A 13358-nucleotide genomic window follows, 5' to 3' on the forward strand; every position below is an offset into this window, starting at 1 on the left:
TGTTTCCATATATCTTCATTTTATTAACAAGGTGAGTAATAAGTAAAATATAACACTTTTCGAGTTAGTCATAATCTCATCTCATGTTTATCATAATCTCTTTGTAAGGATTGAAATTTTGTTTTTTCTCTACTTCACTGTATATAGTAACTTTAAAGTTCCACACATTTTTGGCAATTATGTAATTTTCAATTTTACCAAAAATATAGTAATTTACTTTGGATTTGTGATAGTTGAAGTTGTTCCTTCATTTTATTTTCTTCATGAACTCTTTGTAGTAAAGATGTAACAACAAAATTCTAAATATTGTAAGCCTTTAAATGAGTAATTGTAACACTCTAAATATTATATAAATAATTGTTATTTAATTATAAATTGAGAGTAGATTTTTTTAATAAGATTCTTTTAGAAACAATATTTATATGAGTAGATTTCAGAATTATACATAAGTTTTACTTGAATTAGGAATTAAATTATGGTGAGAACTCAATGAGGATTACCAATATACAAAAATTTAACAAAGTAGTTAAATAAGTGCAAATGTTATCTTCAAATAGGAAAAGAAAAGAATACAACTAATGATGAGTTGTAAAAATAAAAAAAAACAAAGAGTAAAGGAAAAAAAAAAGAATTGAAAAGACAAGATAAAAAGGATGAAGATAATTAGACCGGAGAAAGTGAATAAGGTGGAGGTGACAAGATAGTCACACCACTTCACCATATAATTATAATTAAATAAAATGACATTATTAATACTGAACAAATAAAATTAACCATGTAATTATAATTAAATAAGTAAAAAGATGAAGTTGGAGAATACATAAATATAACAGAATAAGATTAGAAATACCTAACTATAAATTATTATAAGATTAAGGAATAAATATAAACAAGATGAAGTTAAAGATACCTTACTAAATAAAAATAATTATAAAATTAATAAATAAAAAAATGAACAAGATGATAAATATTCTATTGATATATTTTTTTTTAATTTTAAATCATTATACTACTCTTTCTCATCTCTTCTTTCTCATTTTTTTTAAATTTTTTTTAACTATTTGTTAAATTTGATTTAATTAAATAATTGATTATATAATATTTTAGAAAAATAATAAATTATTTTGAATCATTAATTTAATATATTTTATTATAAATTAAAAATATTATATATTTAACTAATAAAAAAAAATATTGGACAAAATAACAGAGAATATAATTACAAAGTAACATGGGTTTGAAACCTCTGTTTCCGCCCACAATAATGAGAAAATGTTTAGAAAACATATTAACAATAGTGAGACAAAAAATGAAGTAAGACAACAAACTTGATAAAGCAGTAACAAAGACAAAGCGTGGGAAGGAAACTGGGAAGACCGCGTCTGTTTGGTTTTTGTTTTCGAAATTACTAAGGTACACATATACATTTCTTCTTCTTCTTCTTTGGATTAACACACTCACATATGACAGAGTAGTTACTGCACTTCAATTCAGATTTCCACCGCTGTAACCTCCTCCTCCAACTTGCAGTTTTTGTTTTTATTTTTTAACTGTCATCATTTATTGGGGGCAACTGTGTGGAGTGTTTTTGACTTCTAATAGTTTTTTTTGAGGGTTTAGAGGTATTTGGGTATCCAAATCCTTACAAAATTATGGATCTTTGAAGGTTGGCCGATGGGAACTGTAAAACCCTAATTTTGTTCTTGTACTGCGATTTATTGTTGTTATTTGTATTGTTTTTTCCTTTATGAGGACTGAGGATGGAAGCTATGCAGATAAGACCAAATGTGATGAACGAGTCCAGTGTTTTAAAGATGAAGGCATGAATAGTGACGCGAGTCAGATGACAATTAAAGATGAGAATTGTGTCACTGAAGAGGGGCAACATTTTGAACAGTGAAGCCATGAATGGCGAGGTGGCAATTGCTCATGCAAATGTTGTTGCTGGAGAGGTTAGGGTCTTGAGAAGTGAACCCTTTAGTAATGGGGTGGCAGTTGGAGATAAAGGTGGCTCTGGTGGAGTGGAATGTTTGCGAACTTATAAGAGGCGTAAGAAGTCAAGTTCAAGAGGCAAAATTCAGGAACAATGCAGAGCAGGCATGACAACTGCAAGTCGATTAGCAGATCAGGTTTTCTATCCTCTTTGTTGAGACTTGTCAATTTCTCTAAGGGATTTGCTATATTCTGTATGCTATTTGTTGCTTATATTTTTCAGGATTCATTGAGTAGTTTCCTTCTAGGATTTTAGTTTTGTGTTGACATGAATTGGAAAAGGCACACATGAGTAAAACCTAAAAATTTGTTCATTAGCTTGTAAGATACATTCAGTGCCTGCAACAAGTAATTTTGGCTAGTTGTTTTTTGGGTGGGCATTAGTAATTAGTTATGGTTGTTTTAGTCATCAATGGGAAAAAATGAAGAGGTTTCATCCTTCTCAGGTTATTTGGAGCAGTCTTTGGTTTCTTATTCTTTAGGTTGTGTGCTAATGAATCAGGTTTTAGGTTTTTGGTTAGTTGCAGAGACATAGAAATCAGGTAATATTTATAAAGCTGTGCGATTGATACACGACAAAAATATCATATGGAAAAAGGCTAATGTTTAATTTGAAGTCAATGCAACTTATGTACATATTTTTTTATTGATGCCCTTATTTTTTAGATGATTTGTGGAGTTACTTGTCATCCCCTTTATATATCTTTCAGTATATCGGGTATGCTTATAAAGATTTGCTATTTCAGTAGATGAGATGTAATACATTTGATTGACATATTGGTTACTTTGGGTTAATGTGAGTTCAATTTAAATCTTTAAATTGAATGACACAAAAAAAATATAATTATGGAAACATTCACTCACAAAAACTCTGGTTCATTATATTACTATATTCTATGTGTTCTGTTTTCTATGAGTAGATTATCATGTACCTATGCTATTTTGGTTATAATTATTATGCTGATAAATGGAGTCAAGTTACAACTTAAGATAAGTATATGTTTGGCCACATAAAAAGGATATATAAGAACATATTGATCATGGACCATCCATGGACTTTGATGACAAGAGGACTAATTTACTAACTTTGCTTTATTCGTGTCTGGCATTGCTATGAAAAGATCCTCCTGTATCTACACATTTATTCTGGTTGTACTAAAAATGGAGTCAGCCTAGTTGCAACCTATGTGCTATATATTTAAAAAGCAAGGGATGCAGTTTACTGTGTCAAATTCATAGTGGTTTATGTTGAAATTTGGTTGTGCAAGGGGCTAACTTCTTCAGTTGTATAATGGCTCAACTTTTAATGATTTCATTCATAATCAGATAACATCCAGGTTAACTATAAAATGATACCATATTGGTGTGCATAATATTTTTGTATTCTAGGGTTGAGATGCTAAATGTAGGGTAGGTAACACACGATAGAACTATCTTTTTTAGTTCAGTATTAATACAGCATGGGATGACTCTCACCCTGGTAGATAAATGTTCTGAAGTACAATAAATACTGTTTCTTGGTGATATCTTCAATACTGTATTTTGAGTATTATTATTTTATTGCAGGGTGTGAAGAAACCGTGTGATCTAGCTTTAGGAAATACATCAGATGATTGTTCCCAAGGAAAGTGGGGAAATATTGTACTGCAGCATTTATATCAGTCATTAGGTGATGGCAATGGCGGTGTGGAGGGGTGCATTAGGGAAGCACTTAATCCAAAACATAATCATGCCACTACTGTTATGGTTGGTTATTCAGTTGGAACAATATGTATACTGCTTGCTCAACTTATCTAAAAGTATTATTTGGCCAGTTTTGGTTTATGTCCCTTCTTATTTTGTATGCAGGATGCCTTTATAATTGAAAAGGATGGTCAAGAATGTTGTTATTCACAATCTGAGCGGCTTTCTCATAGAACAGGGAAGGAAGCTAATGGACATGCAGATGACATGTGTAATGGATGTTCCAGTGAATTACCTGACCATGGTGTGACTGAGATGTGTCAGCGTGTGCTCTATAATATCTTAACCTCAGAAAAATTCTGTTTATTGTGTAAGGCTTTACTTGAAAATTTCCCGGGAATGAAGCCTGAAAGTGTATTTGACTTTACCATCATGAACTCAAGGATGAAGGAGCAAGCTTATGAACAATCCCCAGCACTCTTCTTGTCAGATATTCAACAGGTAAATTATGCAGACTCTTTTTATATGGTGATTGGTACAATTTAAAAATATTAGATGGCCACATATCTGGTTTACCTAGAACCATGATGTTGAGTTCTAAGTCTTGTAGCTAATATTTACGCAATATTGTTATCAATGTAATATTGCTCTTATTCTATATATGTTAATTAATGGAACTTCAATCATGAAGATTTTAGCCATCAAATGTTGAGTTTGATCAGCTCTTAACTCTGCAGTGAACAGATCATTTCTTTTGACTGCAAACTTGGTTTCAGTTAAACTTGAAAGAAGGACAAAATAATTTCATATTTTAACAAATAATTTGTTTGTAAAATCTTTGTGGTGTCAGGTTGTTTGGTTTAGATTTTGAAAAATTGATTATTTATGATAATCTCTCTCTCTTTCTCTCTCTCTCTCTCTATATATATATATATATATTATAAAAAAGGAGGCAGTGGAGGATTGTGTGCAACTGAGCAAGTGTGCATAGTTGACAAAATAATGTTAGTTTTTATGGTCTGTACTTGTATTTGTACGCTATGGTGCTTTCAAATGTTTACTTTTGAGTTTCTTGATCTTCTTTTTTCATGTTGGTTGGGTGGGCTCATGTGTGCATGTTATGTACATTTTTTCTTTTCGATCAATAGTTATGATTTTGGATCTAGTAGTTCTTAATCTCAATTATAAGAATCTTAGGATTCTTGATTTGAATCTTGAGTCAGCTACCTATCAATTTTGTATCATAGGAAGTTCTTAAATGATTTTGTATCCTATGATATACACGAATGAATCTGTGCAAGTTTGTATCATCAAATATGAATCACACGATTCAATAATTCATTATTATATTTTTTTGCTTTCATCAATTCTCATTGAAAGAAATTGCGAAGTCATATAATCTTAAATTGTTCCAGGAAAAGGAATTCAAGGAGCAATTTTGAATTTATCTTATTTGATTATTCCACATTCCCTCTACTTTATTTGTCATCCGCTCATTCAATGTATGCAATTTATTTGGTTATTACATTGCTCCGTGTCCATTTAACTGAAATATGAAATAGAGGAGGCTTCACGAACTCAAATATAATGTAACTAATAATTTTGTATGTTGAGACTTATGGTTAAGTTGTTTTTATCTGTCTATAGTTTAAATTTATTATATGGAACATTATATATAATCTATATGATATATTTCAAGTTATTATCTCAGTACAAATTATGATTCACGATTAATAATTGGCCCAGCAATTCGTTATTTGAATCTCAATTTGATGACAACCTTGCAATCTTCCCTGATAACTTGGTCATATTTGTATTTATTAATTTTTAGCTAATATTTTGAAATATTGTTCTTTTGTTTTATTTTATCTGAAGTTCCTCCTGATGTGAGCTGTGGCCTGTGGTCATATCTTGCAGAACTCTGCCATAATTTTGTTTATGGTTTGTTTGGTGTATTACATTGTATAACCATTGCACAAACTAAGCATTTTAGTCTCTGGTTGTTATTTTTGTATTAATTAAACATTTAGGTTTGGAGAAAGCTTCAAGACACTGGTAACGAGATGGTTGCTCTTGCCAAGAGCCTATCCAGCATGTCAACAACTTCCTACTCTGAGCTGGTAACAAATTCATTGTCAAAGCTCTTTAAGTTTCATGACCTGTTTTGCTTCTGGATTTTATTTTGTTCTTCCTATGTATGTTACTATCTGCTTTCCTTTTATACAAACCCTGATTTTTCTTTACCTTTAGGTAGGAGATTCAGCACCAAGCACATTTCAAGATGGGAAGCAGCCGGTAAGAGTTTTGAAACTTTGATCTGATGTTTCTTTAGATCATCATGAAGTTGTCAGATTTTCATACTTGCCTTCAAAATTTGTTTTATGTTATGACATAGTAAGACCCAGTTTGTTTGTGTTGTGATACATACAATTTATTGGAGAGATTCTATTTTTAGAAAATATGAAGTAATACTGTAAATGCAATTCGTCTTACCTTTTGATGGCTGGGAATCAGATAGTTATATCAATGTATAAAATTTGAAAAGGATTATCAAAGAAAAGTTTAGGAAGAAAGTTTGCTCATGCCATGGTGGAGATAGATGCAGTTGATTCTTAATTGTAGCTGTGACCAGCATCATAACTGCAGAGACCAAAATCATCTTTCCTTTTCTTGCTCTGTTTCATTTTAGCTGTAACTCTTGGAGTGGGGAATCTCTGTTTCTGTTAATTAGCTTTTGTTTGTCTGTTTTGCTTGTCATAGACCAGAATTTTCTTGGTTATATGAATGTTTATCTTTTGGAAAATGTTATGGTATGAAGCATGAAAGCATAGTTATATCCCCATGTGTGAACAAACAATAATTATGCTGAAAATATTATAGTTAACTAAATATTTTGTGAAATGGTCTGATAGCCAAGCCAGGCCTTGAGAGAAGCATGTCCAAAAGAAACATTCACAGGCCCAATTGACTGAAAGCTTATATTGAGTAGAATCTGGGCTGCTCAAGTGTAGGGTAGTATCAATAGGACCGTTATGTCTTCTAGTATAAAGAAGTCATCGCTATTGGATTGACCATGAATGAAATTACCCTAATTTAATGCTAGAGCAGAAAGAAAATAAGGAACAGGCTAAATTAGGGTCATTTCATTCATGTCCAATCCAATGCAGGATGGAAGGCCTAATGATCCTCTTGATAATACTACCCTACATCTGTATAGCCCAGATTCTACTCAACATAAGCTTTCAACCAATTGGGGTTGCTGCTCTCAAGGCCTGGCTGGCTATCATGGTCTAATTCAGCTTTATTTGTCAAAGTTTTCTAAGATGGATAGAATACTAGAAATTTAAGATCACACTTATGGTAAGTGGTGCTAACAACTGTGATTGTATCTATTTGATTTCAAATATATATATTATTATCAGGGACAATGGATTGCAACCGTGATTATAGTATTTGTTACAAATGAAAAAAAATTAAACCCTACATATTGGAATTTTTAACCATTAAATTCTCTGATCTTTGAATGAGACACTCATAATGCATATACTGTTTCCTGTGGCGTTTAAGGATTTGGTAAAATAAGATTGGAAGGGGGACTTGTTTGGTTATGTAATATTTTTCTGCTGAAAGTCCTATCTGTAAACATGCTAGATTTTGCAAACTTTTCCTATGAATGTTTGGAATGTTACACTTGAAAATCCTTGCCATATATCGATACTAATTTTATTTGGTACTATTAGAGTTTTTCTTGAAATATTTATTAAAATGGCCTTGAAAATTGTTTTAATTTTGTCATTTCAAACAGTCCTGCAACCGAGAATTTGGCTCTCACATGGAACCAGAACAGACGCAAGAATGTGCTATGTGCAAAACCGGAAGTTGCAGCCGTTGTGGAGAGAAGGCAGATGGCAAAGACTGTTTAGTTTGTGATTCATGTGAGGAGATATACCATGTGTCCTGTATTGAGCCGGCAGTGAAAGAAATAATACCCCACAAAAGCTGGTATTGTGCCAAGTGTACTGCTAATGGGCTTGGATCTCCACATGAGAATTGTGTATTATGTGAAAGGTTAAATGATGAACAGACTCCAAATGACATAACTGATGATGAAAGCTTTCCTACAATTAAGGAAACAAAAAATGAACTTGAAGAAAATTCAAAGTGCTCCTCTGGTGGGACTAAAGTTTCTGTAGGTGAGAAAACAACACCCATTTGCAAAGTTTGCAGAAATGAAGTGGATGGTAAAAAGATAAAAAAGATAAGAGTATGTGGCCATAGGTTTTGCTCCAACAAGTACTACCATGTAAGGTGTTTAACAAAGAAGCAGGCAAAGTCATATGGTCACTGTTGGTACTGCCCTTCTTGTTTATGCTCTGTTTGCTTAATTGATCGAGATGATGATCAGATTGTTATCTGTGATGGTTGTGATCGTGGATATCACATCTATTGTTTGACACCTCCACAGGCTTCTATTCCAAGCGGGAAATGGTTCTGCAGACTCTGTGATGCTGGGATACAAGCAATTCACAAGGCTAAAAAGGCATATGAATGTAACGAGCCAGGCAGAAAAAGGGATCATGCTGCTGCTAAGCCAAATGCTAAACGTGAAAAGAAACACAGAAATAAACGAGCAAGAGATTTGGAAAGAGGTGGTGCAATGGACATGCTTTTAACCGCAGCCAATTCCCTGAATTTTGAGGAGAAAGAGGCTGCAATCCAAATTGAGTCGCAGACAACATGAATTTTGTGGTGGTCTTTGTTAACCTTCCAGTTATTTGTTGACTGATAATACCCCTTATTTTACATTTTCTGTATTTTTGAATGGCTGATATTTTGGTAGGCTGTAAAACTATTAAGATCTGCTGACTTTTTTGATACATGAGTATAGAGGCTAAAGAGCTCAAGGCATAATCTGAAACTGATGTATTGTAATTGGAAGTGCCATTTGTGAGAGTGAGTAGGTCAGATACTACTTATCAACATGGTTTATATGAATTTTATTTGGCTGCTATTCTTGTTTCATTCAGATTGTAAGCCAATGTTACCCCAGGTTGCATAATCATTTTCTGTTACCTAGAAAATGGAAAGAATGAAGAGTTTTTCCACCATGTTTTAGAATTCAAAATTCAATATGAATGTCATTTCAGTATTTTTACATCCAAACTAAATTCTTGCTTCGGTTTCTAAATTTTAAAAATATTAAATTCCACCAAAAGAACTAAGGAGAACTAACCAGCACCCATGTAAATGCGATTTTAAGTGCTTGATAGTGAAAGTCCTTGAGAGTGAAATGCCAAACTAGCCCAACAATTCTAAATAAAACCAAACTCAAGTTGGTAAACTCTCCATGCAAAACTTTTATTAAGAAAACTATTTTACTGACATCGCATCGCATCTATAAACCATTTCAGTTTATCTTTTTTCAAAAAATTAAAAAGTGAAATTTGTAAATAAAAAATAAATGGTATTATTTTTCAGACGTCTATAGCTTTACTATTCTATTACCATATTATCTTTTATTGTATTTTTAAAAACTAACGTATTTTTAATAGTTCAAATAAATTCTATTTTGAAATATTAAATTAATGTACTCGGTTTTACATGATAAAAATATAATATATTTAGTATTTCAAAAATTTAAGCATTAACTCACCACTCGTGCATGCATTTATTTATACATTTATAAACATATACAAATATAAGTCTTTCATAAACTATAACATTGTGTGTTCTCATTAAAAAAATATCATATATATATATAATAGAAAATAAACTATAAAATTTAAACAAATAATAAGTTAACCAACACTAATAAATCTTAAGTCAAAATACATGTGATTTATCATAAAGTATAATTTGACATATTTTAGAAGACTTGTATAAAATATCATTCTAATATTATTCTACCAGAAATTAATATCTATTGAGAAGTATACCAACCTCAATTTATAAGTTAGAACAATTCTTTACAAAATTATGCAAAAATCTCTTCTAGCTTCTCATTGTAATATCCTTATTCCATGTAATTAAACAATCATCTATGTGATTTAAATTATCACTAAAATGAGATAGAATATCTCTTTAGGGTTTACAATAGTGAGTTCATTTTCTTAATCTTCCAAACCACATCTTATTTAGAATACTAGTATCTTCCATTTTCTCATTTCATAATCAATTCAATTCTTGAATTGATATGTGAAAACATATTTTCAGAAGAATAATAATATTAAATATATTAGAACTTATCACTTACTTGGATTTATAATTGATAATTATTATTATTTTCGTGACATTATACATCAAACTACTTGAGTCGAAATACTAAAACAAAATTTCATTACAAAATGAAAACACCAATATATCTTTAATGTTGGCTAGAGCTTACTCTACCATGCTAATCTCACTGAAAATTTTTAGTGCTATGCTGTTAATTATGTTTTTTTTCTCTAATAAATTGCATCCCCACTTCTTATCTTGATACATCTCTCCTTTTAAAAAACTTTATGATGAACCGAGTGATATTAATAATCTAAAAGTGCCTATGTTATGTCAACACCCTTGTTACTTAAAGAAAGAAGTTAGACTCGAGAGCTGGTTCTGGAAATTTTATAGGGTACAGTGCCAATACTAAAAGATATTTGGTGTTTAATCTTGTTAATCATGGCATGTAGATATCTATAAATGTTGTTTTTTTCATGAAAAGAGTTTTCCTTATAACAATCAACAAGGTAATTGTGTTAATGATTTGTCTTACATATGCATAATAAACAAAATGATTTGCATAACAATTTTAATGATCTTTACTTACCTTTGCATAATACTTTTGAAAATGTTTTTATGAAAAAGATGTTGAATATGCTATTATTAGTGATCCTAAAAAGTTTCAAATTGATAATGCTAATGATAATAATGATGATGTCACTCATATTAATATATGTATCATTCGCAATAGGCACCCTTATGCCTATCTTAAAGATTATCAAGTTTTTTTTAAATGCAACCAAAATTGAAAAACATTTAATCCCTTCAAACCACTCCTACTGTAATCTATGTATTTAAGAAGTGTATTACATTAGGATTTTAAATTTTTTTAAAAGACTCTTTTTTTTTTTATAAAAAGAGATTTAAATTCTCTCCTGTTTACTGTAACCAGAGAGTCTTGTTTAATAAATCTCAAGACTTTTAAATAATTAAAATAATTGTATTAAACTAGGACTTTTCATATGATTAGTGTGTTAACTGTTGTTGTAGCTGAAACAAGTGGCAATACATAAGCATATTTGATCAGCTCAATCAGGTCAGTGCTTATAGATTTGTTAACTTCCAAATTTTTGTATCATAGATTTTTGTATAGTACTATATAAGGAAGGAAAATCTATTCAATGAAACAAATATACCAAGTATATAGGAAAACATAAAGTAAACAACATAGTAAAATGATAAGAAAAAAAAATGTAATAATATACTATAACAAATGGGAAAAGAAATACACACACCTCAATTTCATTCATCAGTATGCAAACAACCTCACCTTTCTTCACTTTATCACCCACCTGAAGCAAATGAAAATAATTGGTCTCTGCATATTTTCTCCCTTCATAAACTTATATTACCTTTATTATCATTTCATTTCATATATATAGATGTCATCAGGAGGTTGTGATCAAACATCACCGAGTGCCAACAAAAAAAAGGAAAAAAAACATTATGTGAAAAAAATTGTTATCACGATTAAACAACCTAAATCCATCATCCAGTCAACCTAATACACCTATTCCATCTCCAACTCATGGATCTACCACATCAATCAGTAGCAGATGCTACTGCATCCACCCCACCTGTAGTAATGCTATTGCATCAACACCATCTCCACGTGTTGGTTCTGTTGGGTATGAAGTCAAGACCAATTGGGTTGAGCTGACTAGACACCATGTTTAGTGAGTGGACTTGACCATTGTACACAGTTGAAGCGCAGGTGAGCATTGTTCCGTGACTTTAAGTGGGAGATTGTTGGGTATGAAGCCAGGACCAATTGGGTTGGGCTGACTAGACACATGTTTAGTGAGTGGGCTTAATCATTGTGGCTCTTTTATTATCTCTATTTAAATAGATCATTGTACTTGTAACTGGTGTGCAACAGGATATAATGTAAACCTAATAGTTGCCCGTGTGGATGTAGGTTGCAGTTGGCGACCAAATCACGTTAAATCTTGTGTCGTTTATTTTTCTGCAGTTGATTCGTGATTATGTGTGTTGTTTCCGCGTGCGTTTTTCCCATCAAGTGGTATTAGAGCTTTGGTTCATTTACACACTAGAGATCCGATCAGTAGAAATTAATCGACGAGATGTGAAAATTGCGGCTACAGTAGCGTCCCAAAGTTACTGTTTCGCAGAGGCGACAACAACATCCCAAAGCTAGGGTTTTGCAGGGGCTGCAACAACGTCCTAAGGCTTAGGGTTTCCCAGATCTTCTTCACAACAGCGATGACCAACGACGGTGGTGGTGCGGAGCGCTAGTGCAGTGGGGATTGCGACCAGGTCTGTTGGTGAGTGATTTTGGGTGGTGCAATTTTTGTGATATTGATTTAAAAAAAAGGATTGCCAAGATCTGAAATTAGTTGTACCGAGTATCTCGACTAGTCATTTGAGATGGCAGAAATTTCAGTTGGTAGAAAATGCAAATTGAGGATTTGCGAGTTCAGTTGTGGTCTTCGTGGGGGCAAGCTTAAGAGAGAGTATGGGCGATAGCGGCTCTTATCTGTGAGTGATGCGTGGCGTGCTCTCGCTCTTGTATTGGTGAATCTATCTTTGTTGCCTTCCCTCCTTGTGGTCGGTCTATCTTTCTCTTTCTTGTCGGCTCTATCTCGATCCGGCACCCGATTCGTTTATGGTTCAGCCCCAATGTTACGCGACCGTAATCTTTTTTTTACGTTCCACCGCTGTTACGCCAAAAAGAAAAGGTTCCACACGAGCTCCCGTTCTGCGGCATGGTGGCAGGACCGATAGGAGATTGGCTCCGGGTGTAGATAGGTTCAAATCCGCAGGAGTCATGCAAATACATAGGTTATTGAGCACATCAATATGATCTTAGCCAAACTTATGTCAGTGGGCATTAAGTTCGATGATGAAGTTCAACAGTTACCAGTTCAACGGGATCCAATGGATTCACTTTTGAGAAGATTCGTGATCTCATTCTTTGGCGAGGATGTCTGAAGAAGGAGTTTTAGGGAATTATCTAGTGAATCACTATATGTCATAAGAGGTAAGAGAAATATCAGAGATAGTGGGAGGAAGAACTAAAGAAGGAGTCAGTCAAAGACTCGGGATTGCTCAAGTGTAACATGTTGGAACTGCAAGGAGGTGGGGCATTTCAGGAATCAATGCCCAAATGATAAATAAGTCAACATTGCAGGAGACTTCGCGGATGAGGACCTTTTAGTCTGTTGCGCGGATAACAGTGTGGATTCCTGGGTCATGGATTCTGAAGCATTGCAGAATCTAGTTATTGGAGACTTTGGAAAGGTAAGACTAGTGGACAACAGAACTCTTGATGTTACGGGCATGGGTAACATAGTGTTGAAGACACCAATTGGTTTTTGGACTTTGAAGGATGTCAGAGTTGTTCCAAGCTTGAGGAAAAGTTTGATTTCTGTTAAGCAGTTGGACGAACAGGGACATGAAGT

General features: G+C 32.8%; 1 protein-coding gene across 8 annotated transcripts; it reads left to right on the forward strand.

The window, feature by feature from the left end:
* The first annotated feature begins 1254 nt into the window (after nt 1-1254).
* LOC137820460 (PHD finger protein EHD3-like) lies at nt 1255-8697 on the forward strand. 8 transcript variants are annotated; one of them, XM_090295201.1, is made up of 8 exons: nt 1255-1413; nt 1776-2129; nt 3559-3738; nt 3841-4176; nt 5706-5795; nt 5926-5970; nt 7481-8025; nt 8141-8697. In XM_090295201.1, exons 2-8 carry the CDS (start codon nt 1857-1859, stop codon nt 8346-8348), a joined length of 1677 nt encoding a protein of 558 aa, XP_090151327.1. In that variant the 5' UTR covers nt 1255-1413; nt 1776-1856; the 3' UTR covers nt 8349-8697. The 8 variants fall into 8 exon arrangements, with proteins under 8 accessions (XP_090151327.1, XP_090151323.1, XP_068480670.2 ...); XM_090295202.1 differs by having other exon boundaries at nt 1379-1506; XM_090295203.1 differs by lacking the exon at nt 1255-1413 and adding an exon at nt 1446-1666.
* The last annotated feature ends 4661 nt before the right edge of the window (nt 8698-13358 follow it).

This window comes from Phaseolus vulgaris, chromosome 9, assembly GCF_051622355.1.
Source record: "Phaseolus vulgaris cultivar YP4 chromosome 9, ASM5162235v1, whole genome shotgun sequence".
NCBI classification, from domain to species: Eukaryota; Viridiplantae; Streptophyta; class Magnoliopsida; order Fabales; family Fabaceae; genus Phaseolus; species Phaseolus vulgaris.

Excerpts from the sequence above, each read along its gene's own strand:
- LOC137820460 (XM_090295197.1), top strand. The coding sequence starts at position 1,857 with ATGAGAATTGTGTCACTGAAGAGGGGCAACATTTTGAACAGTGAAGCC. Across the intron at positions 4,177-5,705 it reads TCTTGTCAGATATTCAACAG|GTTTGGAGAAAGCTTCAAGA; the intron begins GTAAATTATGCA and ends TTAAACATTTAG. Across the intron at positions 5,796-5,925 it reads CAACTTCCTACTCTGAGCTG|GTAGGAGATTCAGCACCAAG; the intron begins GTAACAAATTCA and ends CTTTACCTTTAG.